At 43.9% G+C, this 22,568-nt stretch overlaps 2 protein-coding genes across 4 annotated transcripts; one reads left to right on the forward strand and one right to left on the reverse strand.

The window, feature by feature from the left end:
- The first annotated feature begins 3,026 nt into the window (after positions 1 to 3,026).
- On the forward strand, positions 3,027 to 7,818 carry GTF3A (general transcription factor IIIA). The gene is made up of 9 exons (XM_066313106.1): positions 3,027 to 3,173; positions 3,397 to 3,497; positions 3,871 to 3,967; positions 4,154 to 4,242; positions 5,115 to 5,188; positions 6,422 to 6,505; positions 6,898 to 7,127; positions 7,233 to 7,292; positions 7,541 to 7,818. Exons 1-9 carry the CDS (start codon positions 3,027 to 3,029, stop codon positions 7,697 to 7,699), a joined length of 1,041 nt encoding a protein of 346 aa, XP_066169203.1. The 3' UTR covers positions 7,700 to 7,818.
- MTIF3 (mitochondrial translational initiation factor 3) lies at positions 7,748 to 13,204 on the reverse strand. 3 transcript variants are annotated; one of them, XM_066313109.1, is made up of 4 exons: positions 13,090 to 13,204; positions 10,685 to 11,148; positions 9,279 to 9,424; positions 7,748 to 8,032 (listed from the first exon to the last, which is right to left on the reverse strand). In XM_066313109.1, the coding sequence occupies exons 2-4, from the start codon at positions 11,145 to 11,147 to the stop codon at positions 7,820 to 7,822; spliced, it is 822 nt and encodes a 273-aa protein (XP_066169206.1). In that variant the 5' UTR covers position 11,148; positions 13,090 to 13,204; the 3' UTR covers positions 7,748 to 7,819. The 3 variants fall into 3 exon arrangements, with proteins under 3 accessions (XP_066169206.1, XP_066169204.1, XP_066169207.1); XM_066313107.1 differs by having other exon boundaries at positions 13,094 to 13,203; XM_066313110.1 differs by lacking the exon at positions 13,090 to 13,204 and adding an exon at positions 11,534 to 11,667.
- Between the last annotated feature and the right edge of the window lie 9,364 nt (positions 13,205 to 22,568).

The following is a 22,568-nucleotide window of genomic DNA, read 5'->3' on the forward strand; positions in this document are numbered from 1 at the left end:
AACATTCCTAAATAAAGCAATAGCTCGAAAAATACTGGCAGAAATCCATAGCTTAACCCACTGGGGCACCCAAGGGTTGTGTGATCATTTCCTGAGGGAACACCTATGTGTTGAAATCTATAACCTAGCCAAAGCAGTGACTGAAGGATGCCTAATTTGTCAAAAAGTAAATCAAAAAGTAATGAAAAAGCCCACACCAGGAGAAAGACAAATAGCATTAAGACCCTTTCAAAGTATACAAATAGACTTCACAAAAATGCCTCCAGTACAGGGATATAAGCACCTTTTGGTTATAGTTGATCACTTAACACATTGGATAGAAGCCTTCCCTACAAAAAGGGAAACAGCACAAGTAGTAATAAAAATACTATTAGAACACACCATCCCCCGATATGGACTGGTAAATAACATCGATTCAGACAGAGGCCCCCACTTTGTAGCACAAGTCCTGCATGATGTTGTTAAAGCCTTGAGAATTAAATGGCAGTTGCATACACCCTGGCATCCCCAAAGCTCGGGGAGAGTTGAGAGGATGAATAAAACCCTCAAAAATGTATTGACTAAATTGATAACAGAAACTGGAATGAATTGGCTAAAATGTCTGCCCCTAGCACTCTTGAGAATCCGAGTTCGGCCAAGGTCAGACATAGGGGCTTCACCATATGAGATGATGTTTGGACTCCCTTTCTTACTAACTCCTTACAGCACTGCAAATTATTTAGAAGGGGAGGCAGCCACTCAAGAATATATTAAAACAATTGGAAAGACATTGGCCGATCTTAAGAGAAGAGGGTATCTTCCTCAAACCTCCCCCTTAGATGCGGATGTACACCAAATAAAGCCAGGGGACTGGGTCCTAATTAAATCTTGGAATACCATTCCACTAACTCCCAAATTCGAAGGTCCATTCCAGGTCCTGCTCACAACCCACACTGCAGTGAGAACCCAAGAAAAAGGTTGGACACACATATCCCGAGTAAAAGGACCATTGCCACTTCCCAGTGACTCTGTTACCCCAGCAGAGACTCCCTCTGAATGGACTACCATTAGAGATCCAAACACACTTAAAATAACCTTCAAGAAACGACCAAAGCCCAATTAGATCATAAAATGTTCTCTGTAAGTTGTTGTTCTAAGTTATTATAAAGTGTTAAAAAGGTTGTGATAATAATATCATTACAGATCTCTTATAGGGCACACCACAGAAAGCCTAATCAAAAACTGAACAAGTGGGAGCACACTGAAAGAAACTCCATAAGGCCAGCTAAATAACTTCCCCAACCCAAGAGGCAAGACCAAGTGAGATCGAGATAATGGTTCATACTGGACTCTTGGGAGGACTAATTATAGTCCTATTGATGAGCAAACCCACCGAAGGAGCATGCCCTAAGAATGACTATCCCACTTCCCTAACCCAAGAGGCAAGACCAGGTGAGATCGAGATAATGGTTCATACTGGACTCTTGGGAGGACTAATTATAGTCCCATTAATAAGCAAACATGCCAAAGGAACATGCTCTAGGGGCTACCATCTCATCTATGATGAAGAGAATCTGCAGTCCCTTATAAGAGTTCACACTCATGTGAGTCCCACGTGTTTTAATATAACCCAAGTATCTACTTGCCAAAAAAATGAAAAACAATATTGGATGGTAAAAATTGCTGCAATGTTTATGCAGCACCTAACTAGAGAGTGCCCTATAAGAGAATTATTTTACCAAAAAAAATTAGACAATCCAAAGGGAGTTGCAAATTTAATAAAAGAAAAGCCACTGAATGAAATTGATAAGCCCCTTAATAAAAACTTACCTATTGACTTATTTATTGTAATATTCCCCTGTTTAATTCGAACTGCAACCATTCAAGCAAGCCCCAAACCTACTGAAATAAGACTAGAACCCCAAACTGAAGAACTGAATAAAGCCAAAAGAATATATAACCAATACCAGAAATTAAAAAAGATATACTCCCATGAATCAAAAAAAACTGCCAATTGATGCGGGCAAAGGCTCGATCAAAGAAATAGAGGGGGGACTGAAATGAATAAAATGTAAGAGATTCCCATTTTCTTACACAGTCTGCCATTTGTTAAAAAGTTGTACTGTTTCAAATATTATGCCAGTTGTAAACCGGTCTGTTAAGCTGTTTGTACCAAAGTTTGTACCCTCAAAAATCTCATTCCAAGTTGTATACCCCCTCTAAAACCCCGGGGCCCCCCCCTTCCGTCGGGCTAGGCTGTCGCCGTTCCCTGCCGGCTCCTCGAGCTGCCGGCCCCGCCTAATAGGAAAATCCAAGGACTTCCATGGTGCACCGCTCCAAAACCGAAGTACAGCTGCCGGCAAGCGGACCCAAAAGCCGCGACCCAGCACCAAATCCAGGTAAAAAGGGAGGCACTACAACACCGAGAAGACCCTCAGCTACCTAAAGACTGAATTCTGCTTCTGCCGCCTCGCCACGACCACAAAGGGACTGGGAAGAAGTGACCCCCCTAGACCACACGAGCCCAGTTGGGTTGCCGGGAATTCCCGCGAGATCGGAGCCTCCCGACTCTGCTGCGGCGAGAGCAGAAGGTCCGACTGACACCTGATCCTCAGCGGCGACAGGAGCGAGGGCGGCGACAGGAGCAGCGGCGGCGCAGGCGACCCCTCGAGTTCCCCCTTTAAAGAGCTGACTAATAAAGGCTTTTCAAAGGAGCAGGTCTCCTGGCCCGTTTTTAACAGCAGCACCAGCCTGACAGGGTTCAAGAAGCGTTGGGACAACACTCTCAGGCCCATGGTGTTACTCTTGAGGACGGCCCTGTGCAGGGCCAAGAGCTGGACTCGATGACGCTTGTGTGTCCCTTCCAACCCAGGATACTCTGGGATTCGGTGCGCGGCTCAGAAGAAAGCGCTCCGGGCGCGTCTCCCGGGCGGCGGCCGCGCACCTCCCTCAGGGCCCGAGCCCCGGCACGCGGCCCCGCGCGCGCCCGCCGCACCGAGCACGCGCCGCCCCGCCCCGCCCGCGCGCTCGGTCACGTGCCCTCCGGCATGGCGGGCGCGCAGGAGGATGGCGGCGCCAGCGGCAGCGGGAGCGTTCTCCCCGTCCGCGCGTACATCTGCTCCTTCCCCGGCTGCGACGCCACCTTCAGCAAGGGCTGGCGGCTGTCCGCACACCTCTGCCGGCACACGGGCGAGGTGAGCCGTGCCGGCTGGGAGGGCGGGCCCTGTGTGAGCGAGGCGTGGGCGCCGCGCTGGGAGCCCGCGGGGCACCGGGCAGGCCGCTTCAGCTCCTCGGGCGTGCCAGGACACGGCGCGGGCTGCGGGATGTGGCCGGGGCATCCCGCTGACGGCGGCCTGCCCGGGGCGGCCGAGCTCCAGAGGCGGGGGGTTTGCCCCTGGAACAGCTCCTCTCTTTCAGAGGCCGTATGTTTGCGATTATGAAGGCTGCGGTAAAGGGTTCACAAGGGACTTCCACCGCGCCCGACACCTCCTCACGCACACCGGGGAAAAGCCGTTCGAGTAAGGCCCAAGTTTTTACTTCCTAAGCTGAAGTGCGGTTGTTCTTAAGGAAAGAAAAGTCGAGACAGGATGTGCATGCTTTTGCTGTCATGGGCACTGTTATAACTGTGCACACAGGGTGAGATCAAACCCCCTGTTCTGGCAATGATCTGTGGCTTTAATATGCTTAAAAGAATAGGCAGATCACCCCCAAGAATACATTAGTAAAAGCCTAACTTAGCCTCTGGCTTTTTAGTGTCTTCAAAGCAAACTTATGTGTTTGAGTTGTGAATTTCAGTAATTCTTCTGTGTGTTGTTCTTGTACAGTGATTTCTGTATCTGCCTGGGGAACAAGTCACTGACAGCAGTAATAAAAAATGCAGTTCATTTGCAGGTGCACAGCTGATGGGTGCAATGCGAAATTTGGAACAAAATCAAACATGAAGAAGCACTTTGCGCGCAAGCATCAAAATCAGCCAAAGCAATATGTGGTGAGTAAATTACCTTTGTACTGTACAGTAGAGGCTAAACAAGCTCCTTGTGTATCTGGTGAAATACTTCAACTTGTTATTGCGTGGTACTTGTGTAAGTTCAAATACTGTGACTGAGACTTCAGCAAACACGTGAACTGAATTGTCATTATTTGGCCTCTAATGATAACTTAATTTCCTCAATAGTGTGACTTTGAAGGCTGTAACAAGTCTTTCAAGAAGCATCAACAGCTTAAAGTTCATCAGTGTCACCACACCAATGAACCTCCCTTCAAGTATGTGGATAATTTTGATACTGAACTTTAAGACTTAAACAGTGTAAATGAAAACAGGTGCATTTTCTCAGCCTTTTAATTGATGTGGCAGTAAAAAAAATCAGTTTGTAGTCAGGTCTGCAAGTATGTTCTTGTACTAATCCTTTGCTCAGTGATCTGTTTCGAGCAACAATCTTGGTGCTCTTTAACTCCAGCATTCCAGTTTTATAAAAAAATAACACAACACGCTCCTACCCCCCAGTTTTTAGTTCACAGTTTGAAATACAAGCCTAAGAGCTTGCACAGTAACGAAAAACGCAGCTACCTTTATTTCCCAGTAAGGAGCAGTAGCTTGGCTGACATTGATGTGAGTAGCACCTAGGAAAAGGGGAGAGACTTGGAAGCTGTGCATTGCAACTCCATTTGGGTAACACATCACTATAGATCTGCTAAAAGCAAGTTCAGTCCTGTATTTCTTACAGGTGGGTCACACTTAACATGGGTGTTCATTCCACTCAAGTGAAATGCACTACTGTGGTTGGATGACAGAGAAAAATGTCTGTGCTCTGCTGGTTCTGTACAAGCCACTTAAACCTTCCTGTCATTCTTTTATGTTTGAAGAGCCTGCTGGGTAGGGATGACACAAGGCTTCACTCTTCAGCTAAAGCTCAGCTTGCTGTGTATTTGGAAATCACACTATGGTTCTAACTCTTAAAGTCATCCAAATCTATTAAAAAACTATTATGGAATTTACTTTAACAAGGTGAGAGGACGCACACAGATCTGTAGGCAAAGGGAAACTTGGATTATTTTGTTCATTTTAATTGTTCTTGATGTAATAAAAATAGGTAGATATGGTGAAAGAAGTGAAACCACTGTTATTTTGTACCTAGATGTAATAAAGAAGGATGTGGAAAGTGTTTCTCTACTCCAACTCGACTAAAGCGACATGAGAAGATACATGAAGGTACAACTGTTTTTTCTTTTTAAGTTATGTTTCAGCAAAGGAGAAAGGACTGCTTCCAGTGCAGAGGATGCATGACAGATCTGAAAGTGTTCTGGGCCTAGTGATCCAGACAAGACAAGAACAGCTGTTTTGAATAGTAGAGTTGGATGTAACTGTGGGGCATTGCAGTGTTCAGTTATGGTGTATTTGTGGCAGTCTGAGCAGAGCTCAGGATTCCTTCAGTTATTTCTTCTCCTGAGGTTCTTCCTTGCAAATAATCCATCTTTTGGAGATGGGCTGCTGATGAAGGCATTAGCCTAGATGTTCAGAGTTTAGGATTAGTTGCCAATTCTGCCACAGATTTCCTATGGAGCCTTGGCAGAACCATGTGTATTGTTAGTTATTAATGAACCTATGTGAGAGGCTTTTAAGTGAAATCATCGTGATGTGGCCATGTATGTTTGAGCTAATCCTGCTGCCCTCCTATCTGTTCTTTCACTGACAGATAACCAGCTGTCAGTGACAGGAAAAAACCAAAACCAAACCAAACAAACCAAACAGACTAGGAAGAGTACCCAGAAGGCTGTGATTTGTACTGTGATTCCCTTTTTTTAAGGCTAGGACTTGTTCATAAGTTTTTGAGCATTCCAGTCCTAGGATTTAAATAGTGTTGACTTTCTGTGGTTCCTGCCTGCTTGATAGAATGGTAGAACCTCTTTAGACTCTGGAATATTACTCTATGGTCAGTATTTCTTTTTAATACGCAGGACAAATATTTATATAGAAGTAATATATATTACTAGTTATTTTCATCTATTTGAGAGAAAGTGTATGGCTGGGAGGAAGTGGCTTTACCGAAGCAAGGAGAGAGAGTTTCCCAAAATCATTTAGGTCAGAAAGGATCTCTGAAGGTCATCTGGTCCAGTTCCCTGCTCAAGGCTGGGCCAGTTAGACCAGGTTGTTGAGGACTGCATCCAGTGGTATTGAATGTTTCCAGGGCTAGGGTCTTCCACAACCTCTCTGGACAACTGGTGTCAGTGATAGACAAGGTTCCTTACCTCAAACTGTTACTTTTTTTCTTGTTCTAATTCGTGTTGATTGATCATTGTCTCTTACCCTATTCCTGTGCAGTATGGGAGGAGACAAGGAATAACTGGTTTTTAATTTTGAAATGCTAGAAGTGGAGTTCTCCCCTGTAAAACTGCACTGTTTGCCAGACCCTTTGTTACTGTAAACATCTGTCCTGTCTGACAGGCTATGCATGCAAGAAGGAAAACTGCTCATACATCGGAAAGACTTGGACAGAGCTTCTGAAACATAATAAAGTCAGTCATACAGGTAAATTCCAAATGCTTTTGTAATTTATGATACAAACAGGAAACCAACGGCTAATCTGAAGAGGCGTCCTTGCTGTATTCATTTTATCAGCTTGTCAGTGTCACCAAACTAGTATACTAACTTTGTTGGTAAAGTGGCTGTCACTCCAACTAGACCTTAGATGAAAATGCTGCTCAATATACTAACTGAACTTTGTGAGTCAGTTAACAAAAAATGGTTTTTTGTAGGATTTTAGATCTGGATAATTCATACTGCATGATCCTTCTGAAGTCTCTTAAGTTCCTTGCAATTCATGTTGATTTTAGCATTGTTCTAATGGACCACTAGGCTTTGATTCTGAGCTTCTGTAAGAAATTGTTAATTTGTACTCTACCTTTCTTCCTCCCACTTAGAGCCAATAGTCTGCAGTGAATGTAACAAAACTTTTAAACGGAAGGATTACCTCAAGCAGCATCAAAAGACACATGCTGTGGAGAGGGAAGTCTGCCGCTGCCCCAGAGAAGGATGTGGAAGAACTTACACAACTTTATTTAATCTTCAAAGCCATATCCTCTCTTTTCATGAGGAGAAAAAACCATTCTCTTGTGATTATCCAGGCTGTGGAAAAGTGTTTGCAATGAAAGTATGTGTTTTTTTAACTGTTCTTATCTGAATGCCATTATCTGAAATTAGAAACATAACTCTTCTTTTTTTTTTTTTTTTTTTTCCCTGCTCTTTGTAACTGTAGCAGAGCCTAGCAAGGCATGCAGTTGTACATGATCCCCAGAAGAGAAAGCTGAACTTGAAAGTAAGTTACACTCCTGGAAGTTTTCTCACCTGTATCATGTCATTGCAGAGTAGGGTAAACCTGTTTTAGAATGTGACTTCAAGCAGGAAAACAAGTTACCTAGATATTTAATTTGTGAGATTCTTCATTTATGAAGCTCCTTTAGGTAATGCAGTCCTGGCCTGTACATTGATTTTTTCCCCACCCCAACAGTACTCTTGCTCCACAGATATGTTAAGTTTACTAATTCTGGGATTTATTTCTGCCAGGCAAAGCGTTCTCGTCCCAAGAGGAGCTTAGCCTCTTGTCTCAGTGGCTACACGCCTCCTAAAAAGCAGCCAGGAAAGGATGAGGCTGTGATGGAAAGCAAGACAGTGGATAAACTCATGGAAAATGGAATACCAGCCACTGAAATTCGGACTCTGTAGCAAAGGTTAACCAAGACAGTGTTCTTCATGGAATGACCAATGCAAAGCTCAACAATAACTTTATCTATTTTTTTTTTAATTTTTTAAATAAATATATATTGTTTACACTGCTTCAGAAAGTCACTGATACAACTCATTTGACTTTAGATCTTCGCTCTCATCTTTCTTTACTGTATTGTTTTTCTTCATTTCCATCTTCTGGTGTTCTTTCAACTCTTTGTCAGACATGTGCCTCAAAACACAGATACTCACTCCTTCTCTAGCAACTCTTGGCTTGGAAAGATAAGTGGCTTTCTCAGACACAGTCTCCAAAATTTGATCAAAAAGCGTGAACTAAAAAGGAGGAGAAAAATGGAACTAAATGAACACACAAATACAGGTAGAAAAATATTTCAAGATGCTCTAGTAACATGATCTGCTTAGTTTAACTATTAGCTGAAACAAGCTAGTTGCTAGTCCTAGTTTGAGCATTTCAGCTTGTATTTCCTAACTGTTCTTTACTCATAAGCAGGTTTAGGCAAGTCACTAGAGAAGGATTCAGCCATTTCCTGACATTTAGGCTGGACTGCTGACTCCTTGTGTTTTCCTCTTCAAGGGTGTCTGAGAGTGGGCTGCATCTGGCTCCTCTCCACCCTCCTCCTTCTCTAGATTCAGATATATTATTATATGAGGCTTTTTTTTCTTAAGGGGTAGTATTGTTCTAAGGTTAGCAGGACCTGGTAGTATTGAACTGAGTGGTAACAGTGCATTCAGGTAACACACTAAATTCCTAACCTCATTATTAAGCCTTTAAATTTACAGACAGTGTAAATCAGGACTGTCATGAAATGTTCAGTTCCCTCCTATTGTCAGTTCTTCCTGTTACCCCTCCCCTGTGAATTTAACTTCCTATGAAAAGTTTCAGTTTTTTGGATGAAGTATCACAATTTTCCCCAGCAATTTAGTTGAGCCAATCGTCAAGAACACCTAATTCACTATAAGACATTATGAGGAGGAAAAAAAAGTCTTACACAGAATAATTATAAAAACTCCATTTTTGGGATTTTGTGAATGACAGTGAAGTCTCAAGGCCCTGCAATTATACTGGGATGTCTCCATCAGCTTCTTAATATTTTTAGAGATGTTCACTTTGCTAGTCTTGGAACACCATTCCAATAGTTTTTCATGTAGGAATGGACAACTAACCTTAGCCAAAGTTGCATAAATGCAGCTCCAGAAGAACCGTTGGTGAAATAATCCAGCTAAAATACAGACAATTTTTTTTGAACCACACTGTTAAAAGTTTTCAGTGGGTGAGCTGGCTAAAGCCATAAGTAAGAAAATTTCACTGCTTAGACTCTGCTGCCCAAGCCAGTACTGCAGCTGGATTCTTAAGGAAGCATGGTATTCAAACTGTCTGGGATTACTTTTCTACACCAGTGTTTGAACAGGTGCAGTTTACAGCAGGCAACCATTACTTGCACGGGACCTAGATCTTTGCTGAGATACTAAAAATCTTGGCAGTACCCAATAGGGAAGGTCAATATACCTGCAGCTATCTAATGACATTGACTGGTCCATCTCTCAGGAGTGCACTTACCATGTCTGTACTGCAGTCTTTTGCTTGCCGAATGGTAATTTTAACATGGTGTTTCTTTTCAATCCACGCTGTTATCTGTTTAATCTTGGTCTCTAAGTCATTCTTGGCAATAGCTGAAGAAAATGATAACTCCTTCTGAACCACCCCTGTTTAAAACAGAACTGAAACAGTGTTGGCTTAACATTGGACAAACCTGTACTTGTTGCTCTCTTTTATCAGCTTATGGTGCTTTGTCCGCTTGACTCCCTCCTCCCGTGCTGCTTTCTCAGAGCACTCTGATCTCATTGTCTCAGCATGCACCACTCTCACCTGAGGGTGGCCGCTTGATACTCTCACACTCACTACCACAACTGGGAGACTGACTGCATGTTTGAGGCACACAGGAAAATCTCTTCAGGGTCAGAAGGCTTAAGGTATTTTTAATTAGAGTCTTGTTCATACAATTCACAATGTAGGTCTAACAAACAGGTTGGAATTGGATCTGGAATTAAAGACTTAGTGTGCAAATTCCTGTGTTCTGCACATAGGACAGCTGAAGGTAAAAGCTTTGACATTAGACAGCTCTTCATCTCAAGCCCATTTTATTGAATGGTCAAGTGCAATATTAAACTGGAAATACCAGTTATTATGCCTTATAATATACTTGAACAATCTACAATCTCTTTCTCAGTTTCTCTAAAGTAGTCACCATCTGAATAATATTTTTGTGGTGTCTTAAACATAACAACTCACTACCACAATAATGCTCTCCTCTAAAATCAGAACTCTACTCAAAGCACAGCTATATTCATTACCCTGAGGACAAGAGAGGATACAAGATCATATGCCTTTTCTAAAACCTCCATGCCAATCTCAGTTTATTGAACTGCTGGAGCAGGCAGTCGTCAAAAAAGAAACAACTAAAAACCAAAAAACTGAAAAGTGTTAAATGTTGGAAAATTTTCTCTTACTCTGTACAAGAAAGGGCTCCAGAGTTAGTCTTCCTAGCAGCAAATGGGGAAGAGACTGTTTCATGACTACTGGTAACAAACTATGTAATTATATTGGTGTATCTGGTCCTTACTTGGTAAAAACTGCCTGTGACTCTATGCTTTAGTAAAAAAACATAAATTCAGTGAGTCTCACTGAACCGCAGTCTAGTTATATTCACTCAAATAAAGGTATTTTTTAAAAAGTCAGCAGATGCCAAAATAGCAAATCCTGGGAGGGCAATAGAAAGCTTCTCTGTGGAAGACTGCACTAATCCAAAATTTTATTTTCACCACTGCAAATCCTTAATAGCGTGGACTGCAGTGACATTGCTTTGGATTTACACAAATACAAGTAAGAGGATTTAATCTGTTGAAACCACTTTTAATGCAGCATTTTTCCAAGTCCTCAGTGTTTAGTGTTTACAGTGCACATACCTGGCTTTGGACTTGCTTTTTTCTTCTCTGCACGTTTAAGCTGTTCTTCATGAATCTGCTGCCCAGTCATTAGTCTGTAAACTGGAGGTTCTACATTCTCACGAAGCAGAACCAGTTTCAGGCCATGTTCATCCATAAGCCTGAGTGCCTCCGCTCGATGCATGTTTCCTAAGCTCTCCCCATCCTGGTTGATTACATGCAAAATACGATAGGGAATTCTTCGCCCAACACTTCCAAATGCTGCTTTCCTTTTTGCTTGTGTGTGAGGCTTTTCATCTGTACAAAATGCCTGAGTAAGCCCAAACACAGCTGACTTCCTAGGGTCAGGTATCACTGCCCAGAATGGAGGAAAGAGCCACTTCTGTGCTGTCTGTGTCAGAAGAGTACCAAAGAATTTTTTTGTGTATCTGTTCTCATTTCTGGTTGCTTGACATAAATGTTTAATTGTGCACAAGGCAGTCATTCTGAGGAAGAAGGAAAAACAAGTCACCCCATCAGTCAGATTCTTCTCATTGTATTAGAAAGACTTGACTCCAGTTTAGTAAACCCTAGTGTTTCTAACTACTCTTTTAAAATGATACATGGTGCTACTATACAGAATGAGTAATCAACAGTCATTTTACAATAACAAAGGGATTTAACCCAGAGAGAAAATCTGACAGATAAGCAAAATGTATGAGTTGATGTTACCTTCCGTATCTTAAAATCTGAGCCTGAACTCCTTTAAAGAATCCAGTACTTCTAGTTCCTTTCTCCTCACTTTCAAATTTAAATCTAAATAGTTACAGGCATGTATCCTGACACTGTACTCATGATGCTATAAACTTTCAAACATGCTTCAAAATATACACGTGCTTGAAGACTACTGAAACTCAGCTTTGAGACATTTCTTCCACAGGATTTTTTCCCCCATTCTTTCCTGGTCCATGAAATTACCCTGGCAATTCTGGTGCAGCTGACCATTATTTATATTTTGTTCAGGCCTTCAGAAATCGTCCAAACTGCTGCAAAAAAAATTTTGGAAATAAAGAGCAAACTGTGAGTATTCTCTGCAGTTTCCCTATTTTATGTTTAAAAGGGAGCAATTACAGGAAAAGCCAAGGATGATGCAGGAAATCAAACACATGTCATACCAGGAAAGTTGGCGAAGAGTGAGGCCACTTTTGCCCAAGAAAGAATGTGACTCTGCTCCATAAATACATGCATGCATACACATATATACAGACACATATGTAACACTTTGTAAACATGCACCCGTGTGCATTCATACACATGGAAAATGTGTAAATCATCAGCAAGGATAAAAAGCTGTTCATAATTTTAAGCAGTGTTGGCACAGGAACAAGTAAAATTACTTGTCTGGGAATAAACTTAGTCTGAAAAGGGGACAGTCTGGTGCCTTTTCATGGACTTGATACCTCAGGATGGACTTCATACCTCTGCAGTAGGGACAATGTCCTTGCAAACTGCTTGAAGGAGCCAGATGAGTTAATGAACGGGGAGTCTGATAACAGCTGTGTGCTACAGCTGGATCCAGAATTCAAGCTAGCAACAGGGCACAGAAGTAACAGGATTTCCACAGCAGCCTAAAAGCAGCTGGTAGAGCTACCATACCTTCCTGCCCTGGGCTCTGCCTCTCTGCTCAGTCATGTGAAAACAGCTTTTTGTCTGGCTGTGATGACAGCCCTAGGACTGAACGCGCACTGCCAACACCCAAGTATCTTTGTGCATCATCAGTGCAGCCACAAAAGGCACCATGTCCTTATTTTTTAAAATAGTTTCATAAACCAGCTCTGGACCATGCACTGCAAACTTGGTCCATAGTCTAGGCATCACTGCTCCATTACTGAGTGAGATAATTAAATTCATCTTCCATTCAGAGGAGCCTGGCTTGCCTTTGAGAGCTGTTGATCTATAAAACTAACAGTATCTCAGCAATGGAACAGCAGCTTGTTTTAAGGAAGTGTTGCTCTTGCTCTGCTAAACACATGGTGTTGGTGGTATTGTCCTTCATTCTCTGATGCTAATTAAATCTAATGAATATAGCGTTAGCTGTCTGAAAGCAAATAACCTTCTTTTACGGAAGGGTTTTTCCTAACGTAACACGGCAGATACGTGTGTTTCGCATTGTGCACTTCGGCCATCCTTGTGCTGGCAAGGCCGGCTGGCTGGGCTGGGTGGGAGCCCTAAGGAGCGGGCGGCTCCGGGCATACCGGGAAGGGCAGGAGCAGCCGCGCTCCCCGCGGGAGCCCCACGGGAGAGGGGCTGCGTCCCGGGGTGTCCCTCCCGCAAACAGGGGAGAAGGGCTGTACGTGCCTGTGGGAGTACGTGGGTTCCCGGCTGTGCCGAGGTCACTGCCTGTGGCGCGCCCGTGACTCCCGCGGCTCCCTGTGATCCTCTCTTACTTACCTGCCTGCCGGGCCGGGCCGGGCCGGGCCGAACCGAACCGGGCCGAACCGCCGGCCCCAGCCCGCCAAAGGAGCCGACGGGCCGGCCCAAGCCGCCGGGAAGTCGCGGAACGTCCCGCCTCCCCCCTTTCCTTTTCCTCCTGCTCCTCCTCTTCCTCTTCCTCCTCGCGCGCCTCCGCCTCTTGTCCCCGCCCCGCGCGTGCCCGTGGGCGCAAGCGCGCCTCCGCCCATGCGCGCCCGCGTGAGCGCGCGCCGTGGGTGCGGGGCTGCGAGCGGGGCGGGCGTGTCCCTGTGCGCGGTCCCTGTGTCCCTGTGCCCAGTCCATGTGTCCCTGTGTCCCTGTGCCCGGTCCCTGTGTCCCTGTGCCCGGTCCATGTGTCCCTGTGCCCGGTCCATGTGTCCCTGTGTCCCTGTGCCCGGTCCCTGTGTCCCTGTGCCCGGTCCATGTGTCCCTGTGCCCGGTCCCTGTGTCCCTGTGTCCCTGTGCCCGGTCCCTGTGTCCCTGTGCCCGGTCCATGTGTCCCTGTGTCCCTGTGCCCCTGTGCCCGGTCCCTGTGTCCCTGTGTGCTCCCGCATCTCCAGGCCCGCCGCACACGGGGCGTGCCCGGTGCTGTGAGCGCGGCTGCCGGGAGCTGCTGTTCCCTGCACGGCTCCCGTGGTCCCGGGGCGCCTGTGCTGCGCTGCCGCGGCTGTGAGGGCCGCAGCTGGGACTGAGTCCGCGCCGTGCCCAGGGGCCATGCCAGCGGGGCAGCTCGGTGCTGCGAGCGGGGGTTATGTGGGTGCTGAGGGCTCTGTGTGTGTGTTGAGGCATAGAACCATAGAATTTGGGTTTGGGTTGGAAAGGATCTTTAAAGCTCATCTACTCCTGCGATAAGCAGGAGAGCAGGAACGTCTTCAACTTGATCAAGTTGCGCAGAGCTCTGTGTGTCCTGACTTCGAATGTTTCCTGGTATGGGGCACCCGCCACACCTCTGGGCAACCTGTGACAGTGTTTCACCACCTTCCCTGTAAAAACGTCTTCCTTACCTCTAGTCTAGATCCACCCTCTTTTAGTTAAAACCTCTAGTCTAGATCCACCCTCTTTTAGTTAAAACCTCTAGTCTAGATCCACCCTCTTTTAGTTTAAAACCGTAACTCCTTGTCCCGTCACTACAGGCCCTGCCAGAAAATCCATTCCCATGTTTCTTACAGGCCCCCTTCAGGTACTGGAAGGTTGCTGCGAGCCGACCCTGCAGCTTTCTCTTCTCCAGACGGAGTTCTCCTCAGCCTGAGTCCACAAGAGAAGCACTCCAGCCCTCAGCGCATCTTTGTGTCTCTCCTCTGGACTCGCTCCAGCAGGTGCGTGTCCTTCCTGTGCTGATGAGCCCGGAGGCGGAGGCAGCCCTGCACCGGGCTGTGTAACACAGCAGTGCCTCTGTCCGTGTCCCCACAGCAGTATGTCAGTCCCGTGTCCCCACAGCAGTATGTCATTCTCGTGTCCCCACAGCAGTGCTGTCAGTCCCATGTCCCCACAGCAGTGCTATCAGTCCCGTGTCCCCACAGCAGTATGTCAGTCCCGTGTCCCCACAGCAGTATGTCAGTCCTGTGTCCCCACAGCAGTAAGTCAGTCCCATGTCCCCACAGCAGTATGTCATTCCCGTGTCCCCACAGCAGTGCTGTCAGTCCCGTGTCTTCACAGCAGTGCTGTCAGTCTCGTGTCCCCACAGCAGTATGTCATTCCCGTGTCCCCACAGCAGTATGTCAGTCCCGTGTCCCCACAGCAGTATGTCATTCCCGTGTCCCCACAGCAGTATGTCAGTCCCATGTCCCCACAGCAGTATGTCATTCCCGTGTCCCCACAGCAGTATGTCAGTCCCATGTCCCCACAGCAGTACCATCAGTCTGCTGTGTGCGTGGTGCGGGCAGCGCTGGGCAGAGCTGAGGCTGCAGGGGTCAGCAGCGTGTGCGGCTCGGCAGCGGCGTGACTCAGTCCGAAAGCGTCTCGGATGCTTGGAGTTGTTACCTTCTTTGGTAGGAGAGGCTCTGTCTCGGCTTTGCGATCTCGTCCGTCCAGTTTGGAGGCAGAAACCTTTGAAAGAAGCTGAGATTCATGTGCAAGGGTCGCGTCCCCAGCTGTAAAGAAGACGCTAAGGCACCGAACAGCATGGGAGTTTGTGAGGACCTCTTTCCGATAGCCCCTGTCTATCGAGGGATGCTATTTAGCCATCTGGGCAGGAGCTGGAACAGCACTCAGATTGAAAGTGTGCTTTTGTTTAGAATTTAGTACAAAATGAAGCTATGGGTAGCTGCTGTCTTTCCTGCCCGAAAGCAATCAGAACATTTCAGCTTATATAAGCTTTAGGACCCAGCTAAGTGACCCTTCTTTCCTCTCCCCCTCTCCTGTCCCGGAAGAAGAAGTGCAATGAAGACCTGACTTTATTTGATATCTGTTCTTAACTGTGATCTTTCTGTTCTTAACTGTGGTCTTAGAATGGTTTAGTTTCATATGCTTGCTGTTTTTGTTTTGTCGTTGTGGTATGTACATGTAAAGAAAAGGTCTATCATTGCTTTATGCTCTCTCTCTTCACATAAGACACCATGTGGTATTTGTGTGCAAACCCAGAAAACTTTACTAAATCAGTTCACAATCTGAAGTTCAGTCATATCACCTTATCCTCATTAAAAGTCCTCGCTGGCAGTAATGAATTTGGAAAAATGCCAGTAACAGAATTAGCCAAGTAGATGGTGAGCTGTGTTAAGACCTTGAATGACAATTGTAGCTTCTCCTATTATATGCAAATAGAGCCAAATTTTTCCATCCTGGTCTTTTGTGCTTTTTTAAAATTTCACTCAGGCTTTATGCCTTTAGAGTTGTAAACTCTCTGGGAGCAGGGATTACCGTCACTTACATCAGTAGAATGCCTAAGAAAACTGGATCTCAGTTTGATGCTATTGAAAACATAAATTATTGAAATTCTACAGTATCCAGTTGTGGAGAGTGAAATATTCGACAATAAGAAAAGGCGAGACAAAAAGATTTTTAGTGCTCTTTTCATGGTCTGGAAATCAAGTGTGGAATTTGAATAAGCAGGAAGGGAAATTTTGGCAGAGCTGAGGTCTGGAGAGATATTTTCTTCATCATCAGCTCTGCAGTATTCATTAGAAGAGAGTGTGTCAGCAGCCCCCTTGCAGTTAGCGACTATTGCCACTCTGAGAACCATCCCCACAAGACACATAATTTTCAGCAGTGTTAGTAGCAGCAATAAAGCTAATAATCCTCTTCCCTGTGATAAAAACTACCTGCATGAAAGCAAGGTACTTCAGAGCATACAACTTGCATTCCTCCTCTCTTCCCATTGTTTAATTCTGTTAAGTTTAAACCTGATGCTTGTTTTACTTCATGCCTTTCTAATTAAATATAGTGTGCCAAGAAATAGTGCAGCCTTCTAATGCTGTTTGTCCTCAATTAACTTTATCTTTCTGGGGTTTCATTGTACTCTTTCTCCTTGTTCTTTGTCTCATGTCTGTTTACGCTGTAATTGTCCTGAGGCCATGTTTTTATAAATGCCTGCCACAGCGAGACTGCAGTCTTAATTATTTGAAAGACACTATCATAATAAGTTCAGTTAATAATGACTTTCTTCCTTCTACTTTGCCTGATGCACATCATCTTCTGCCCACCCTTGACAATACAAAAAAGTAATTTATTTGCTTTTTAATTCCTAAATCTTCATCTGCTTTTTTACTCTTCTCTTTTTTTATTTGACATGTACTTACAAAGTTGTTGTTTTCACTCTATTATTTTTGTGCCATATTAAGGCCTGTTCTGCTAGACCTTGTGTCAAACCATAGACATTTAAATCCCCAGATAATTTTAAATGCAAATATATGAGAAGGGAAAAGAATGGGTGGATGGAGAGATTTCTGGTCCTCGTACATGAACAGTGCAATGATCTGCCAGTGTGGATGTTACTAATTTTAGTCATTATTGTGAGGCTCAAGATGCTACTGAGAAACTTCTTCCGCATTAACAGCTGATCTCTGGGGGATAGTGTTAATATTTCCTGAGGAATTTGGAAACTGGTTCTAGTCCTTCTGTGTTTTGGGGTTAGTTTCAAAATCAAAGAATCACAGAATTATCCAAGTTGGAAGAGACCTTCAAGATCATTTAGTTTAGCCATCACTGCGGCACCAGCATAATCCCCACTTGAAATCTCCCCCCAAAGCTATTCATTATGGGTACAGTGAGCAGTATGTAATGCCTAGCAGAGAGTGAGAATACCCTTAGCTGGATGACAGTGTGTTCACCTGGAGACCTGAGGCTATGGTTTGCTGTCATTCAGACTTCATCACTCATTTGTGGAGCAGGAGGTGAGCTGCTGAACTGCCTTACACCTCCAAGGACTTCTTACTTGCTGCCTCTGGGTGGAGGACTGGTCTTGGACCTTGGTCTACACTGAATGTCTTGATTCTTCCTAAACTGGAGCTGTGCTTATGAATATTTGGTCAAAAAGATTTCAAGTGCCAAACAAAATAATCAAGAATTTATTAGTGATATTTTTGGGTTTATGCAATGCCTGGGACCCTTGGGCATGGAGCAGTAGCAGTGGTGGGACAGCAGGTTTTTTCACCCTTATTACTAAATCTGTGATTAGTCTCATGCACACTTGTGCTTACAGAAGTACTGAGCATCTGGAGGGCAGCTTACCCTGGGCACCTCTGTTTTCCTGTTTTTTCTGTATAATTCCCTCCTTCATCAGGGAAGCTTAGGGGGAGACTTGGAGAGAGTCTCTTATTCCTCCCCAGTCCTGCTGGCAGCTGGCATGGCCCCCCTCTACCTTCCTGCTGGTTATAATCGTGGCTGTGTGTTTCTACAGACCCCTGGTTCAGAGAGGGGCCGTAGCCTTCCCTTTACACTCCTTAGTGTTCCTTTTCCCGTTAGTGTTTATGAAAGACTTTCGCGCATAACTCTGATGAAAAACTCCCTTGTGCTGAGCTGAGCATTGCCATATGGCAGAGAACACGTCAGAGTAAACATGTATTTAAAGGACACAGAAATTCTGGGTGTGTAGTAGGTCCAGATTTCTGGATCTGCAGTAGCTCATTTACTCCTTTTCCATCCACAGCTTTTGAAAGTTGCTTCCTACACAAACGTCTCTATTTTTATTCTAGCAAGAGACGGCAAAAAATTAAAGCCAACCCCAAAATTTTGCTGTAGAGAGTGGTAATTGGTCGCTGCTAACTGGTGCCCTGCACAGAATATACAAATATAGTTGAAACAGATAAAGTTTTGTTTGATTTCTGAGATCTGCTTCTGTTGTGGGAATTAAAACAAATCTTTTGAAGGTGCATGCTCTGCCCAATTGCTTGGGCTGAATTACTGAATCCAGGCAAAAAACCAATTTTGCTCCCTGAAAAGCAAGGCTGACTGAATTTGTTAAAATGTTAATCATAGAGCTAGCCTGTGGGTCCCTGGAGCGAGATGCAATTAGAGTTAAAAGTTCACAGTATAGAAAGTTTTTTAACTGTCTAGTTTTACATCTTGACTGTAGGGAGAGGAGTTTCCACTGTACATTGAAGACATTGTTCTACAGCCTTTGCAAGTTGTTGGGTTCAGCTGCGAAGATTTTAAAAGCTGCTTTTGTTGGCAGCCTAGGACACATCCGTGACCTTATTAAAGTGGAAGTGAAAGCTCTCTTCTTTTTTATTTTTTTTTTTTTTGCAACAGTAAATCTACTAATTTTACAGTCAGTTGAACAGCAATAGATTAATTTGTTTAAAGTCTGCATTCACAAAGAAAATGTGAACTTCGCTGCCTTGAATACCCAAAACTACAGTGCGATATTTAAAGGGTAGAAACTATTACAACTTGCCCTAGAATGGTCCAAGCAGTTCCCTGTCACCTGCTTCTCAGCACAGGTGCTGACCTCCCCGTCTATTCTATCCTGACAGACTAGCAGCCAGGCTGGGGCTTTGTGTGCAACAGAGAGCGCTTTTCCAATGATTGGGCCAGTTTTCTTCAGCAACCACAGGAAGCAGAATAAAGAAAAGGTTAAGGGCCAGCGCAAGGGTCAGAACGGGTTAAATTTAGTTAACATCAGAGGTTATAGCTTTTAACAAGAGCATGAAGGAAACTTATTTGAAGATGCAATTTGTTTCTTCTTTGTCAACCATTATTGTTTTTTACTCTATTGATAGTGACAGCTTAACAAAGTTTTTATACACCAGGGTTTTCATCCTTTAGAGGATAAAGAACTGTGATGCAAAAAAGAGATGCAGGTGGAAGACTTTATAAAGCCTCCATGATTTTCAAATTGAGGGTTGAAAGTAGGCTCCCTGCGTGGCTAAGTCAAAAATAATTTGTAAATGTTAAAAAAAATACACATTATGGACAGAGGAACTGCCCTTTTTTTTTTTTCTCCAGTGTAGCTTGCCAAGAGTAGTGTTTCATTGGAAGCCTTACAATCTGCCTGGTTTCGTATGTATTTTTTTCCAAGGTAATCTTATTTTCTTTTTTATCGACTTCTAGAAATGATCAAAGTTAAATGCCTTTAACAACAGTCTTCATCATCTCCCTTCAAGATATTTTAGTCTATAATGTACAATGCTGGGAATTTTGTGGGTTTTTTCTCCCAATTTAGTGAAGAAGCAGAAACCAGAAAGTGCAATCAGTGTAGCTGCAGTGTTAGATTCTCAGTCAAATCCTTGGAATGCAAAATGAGGAAAGTTTCAGTCTTTCTGAAAATTATTAAAGAAAAATAATTTTTAAGGATTCAGTAGCATTTTTCACACTTTTGCACACTTTTGTACAGATCATCTTCTGCCAATTAATTTTTAATTAAAATTAATAAAGTCACTATTTTTTTTGTTCTTTTATCCTGATAAAAAAGTAAAGAACTGAAATAAAAAATTAATTAAGTCTGATAATAATTCATACGTACAAACAGTGATTTTGGGTAGGTTTCTTTTTTTTTTTTTTTTTTTTTTTTTTTTTTAACATGTTTCCCAAGGCGAGAAAAAAAGCTTATGTGATCACGCTGTCTCCCTGTCCATCTGTCTCTCTGCAAGTTCTTTCAGCAGTTTTAATTGCTTGGACACTTCAGCCCAGTTTGGCAAAGAAATAGGAGCCTCAAAAACATTGTACATTTATAATCACTACATGTATTTCTGATAAAGTTTGTGAAAACAATGGAGAGACCTTCAAATTGGTGTCTTGTTCTGGCAGAAGGGTTCATCCAGCTGACCAGGCTATATATGTGTGTGGGTTGCCCAGGTAGTACACAGGTGTTATCAGACCTGATTGTGGCCTTTCAGTACTTAAAGGGGGCTTGTAAAAAAAGGGAAAATGAACTTTTTATGCTGGCAGATAGACATAGGACATAGGGAATGTTTTTAAACTAAAAGAAGAAGTTTAAAGTAGATGTTAGGAAGAATTTCTTTACTCAAGAGGGTGATGGGGCACAGGCACAGGTTGTCCAGAGAAGTTGTGGATGCCCTATCCCTGGAAATGTTCAAGACCAGGTGGGATGAGGCCCTGAGCGACTCAATTTAGTGGGTAGCATCCCTACCTTTGACAGAGAGGTAGGAACTAAATAATTTTTAAGGTCCATTCCAACCCAAACCACTCTATAATTCTATGATGCCATGATCGGCTACAGTCCACAGCGTCTTTTGCCTTGCCAGCTGCTCAGGGGTGCACGGGTGATGTGTAAGGCTGAGGGGGATTTTGAGATGGGAGAAGGAGCCAGAGCATTTTGATAGCAATTGAGAGGTGTAGGGAATGTGCTGGGGTGATTTGCATCCATAATCTTGGTATTTGATACTGTAGGTCTGCTGTAGGAGGTAAGGAGACTGGGAACTGACAGCAAAAGCCTCAACGATTCAAGTGTCAGTTACTTCTTTGCTCATTTGCTCACAGGAGAAATTTCATCTGATTTGCAGTGTCATTGCTATCAGTGTGATGAAGGCTTGAAATTTCCAACCCACTTGCTTATGTTAACTCAGGCTAGTGGTGGGTTCCCAGCTGTAGGGACAAGAGCTGATTTTGCTCTCTAGAGGGTTGGATTATGCCTTTTGGTGCACGTGATCACTTTGACTTTTCTGGGAGGGTTCTGTTTGGAATCAGTTGTATGAACTCTTTTGTTGGTGTAGAATTGATTCTTCCCTAAGGGACAGATAGCACATCTGGAGAAAGTCTATGCAGGTCCTAGATAGATGCATTTGTACTGATGTGGTGTACAGGCAGGTGTACAGACTCTTAACTGGCTAAGACTAGAGATGAGGAAGAGGGAGCTGGAAAAATACAGGGCCTTCTCTGTCCCCAAGGATGGGGAAGGTGGCACAATCGTGCTCACCCAGTTGAGTTCTGTGTATCCCCCTCTCTTTGGTCCACACAGGGGCAGCTGAGGAGGTGGCTTCGAAAGGTGGAAAACAAATGAGAAAAAGTATGGATTTCCACAGCCCAGACAGACTGGCCTGGAAAAACACAACAAAAACTCCCACTTACTATTCTGCTCACAAGCTGCCACCAAAACTCAGCTGTGAGGAGAATAAGAGCATCTTTTTAAAAATGTAAAACTGTCTTTTTTTTTTTATTTTTTTTTTCCCTTCTGAGCTGCTCTTACAGGCTTTAAAGCATTAATTTCAAAAGCTTCACAAAAGCAGCAGGCATCAAACAGTCCAGGCTGACTGGAAGCTTGGGAAGGAGAATTGCAAAGTAAGTTGTGAGGGTGATGGCTGCAGACACGGAAGCAAGGTAATTTGTTTGTTACAAGTCAGTGATCATAGCTTGCTGTTAATGATGGAGCAGCAGAGAAGGAGAGTTAGAGCAGCCCAGCAAGCCCTGGATTCACATAGCCTAAAGTTCAGCTACTTCTTTTGTTTCGTGCTTCTGTTGTCTGGGTGATTCTTGGATTGGGAGTCAGGAGATGTGAGTTTTGTCTGCAATGCTGACGTGCCCTGTGACCTTGGACAAGTCTGTTCATCCCCATGCTTCTCCTCTCATCTTTTTGCTCACTTAGAATCTCTCTCCCTGTTTCCTTGCAGTCTTTTCCTAATTATACATCTGGACCATGGCTATCAGAATGCAGTTGTGCTCTCAGGTTAGGCACTGCTTTTGTCTGAGTGAACCATAAAGAAATCCTGCACTGAGCACTTCATAGGACTCTCCTGTTATCTCAGGGTTTCACTGACAACCTTAATAAAATAAAAGACCTCAAAAGACTGAGTGTTCCTACCTACTGCCCAACTCTCTGCTTTTCCTGTAGCATCTTGAATGAGAAAAAACATAAATTCTGATCGCTGGGTTGTCAGAAAATGATTATTTATAGTATTTCATACTTCCTGATTATTGGTAACATATTTTTTGTTCCTGAAATCTCAGCAGTAACTTCAGTACTTCACAGTGCCTAATTTTCTTCAAAGCGAATTATAAACCAGCATGCTGCTATATATCTTACTCGATTTGATAGGTTTTCCTTGATTTTGCTCTTTTGTGG

Source organism: Sylvia atricapilla, chromosome 2, assembly GCF_009819655.1.
Source record: "Sylvia atricapilla isolate bSylAtr1 chromosome 2, bSylAtr1.pri, whole genome shotgun sequence".
Taxonomy (NCBI): Eukaryota; Metazoa; Chordata; class Aves; order Passeriformes; family Sylviidae; genus Sylvia; species Sylvia atricapilla.

Bases quoted from the DNA above. Each gene is read 5' to 3' on its own strand.
- MTIF3 (XM_066313109.1), bottom strand. From the start codon at position 11,147: ATGACTGCCTTGTGCACAATTAAACATTTATGTCAAGCAACCAGAAAT. The intron at 9,425-10,684 runs GTATGTGCACTG...TGTTTTAAACAG, and splicing joins AAAAGCAAGTCCAAAGCCAG to GGGTGGTTCAGAAGGAGTTA. The intron at 8,033-9,278 runs GTAAGTGCACTC...CCTCCTTTTTAG, and splicing joins AAGACTGCAGTACAGACATG to TTCACGCTTTTTGATCAAAT.
- GTF3A (XM_066313106.1), top strand. From the start codon at position 3,027: ATGGCGGGCGCGCAGGAGGATGGCGGCGCCAGCGGCAGCGGGAGCGTT. The intron at 3,968-4,153 runs GTGAGTAAATTA...TTTCCTCAATAG, and splicing joins ATCAGCCAAAGCAATATGTG to TGTGACTTTGAAGGCTGTAA. The intron at 7,128-7,232 runs GTATGTGTTTTT...TTGTAACTGTAG, and splicing joins GAAAAGTGTTTGCAATGAAA to CAGAGCCTAGCAAGGCATGC.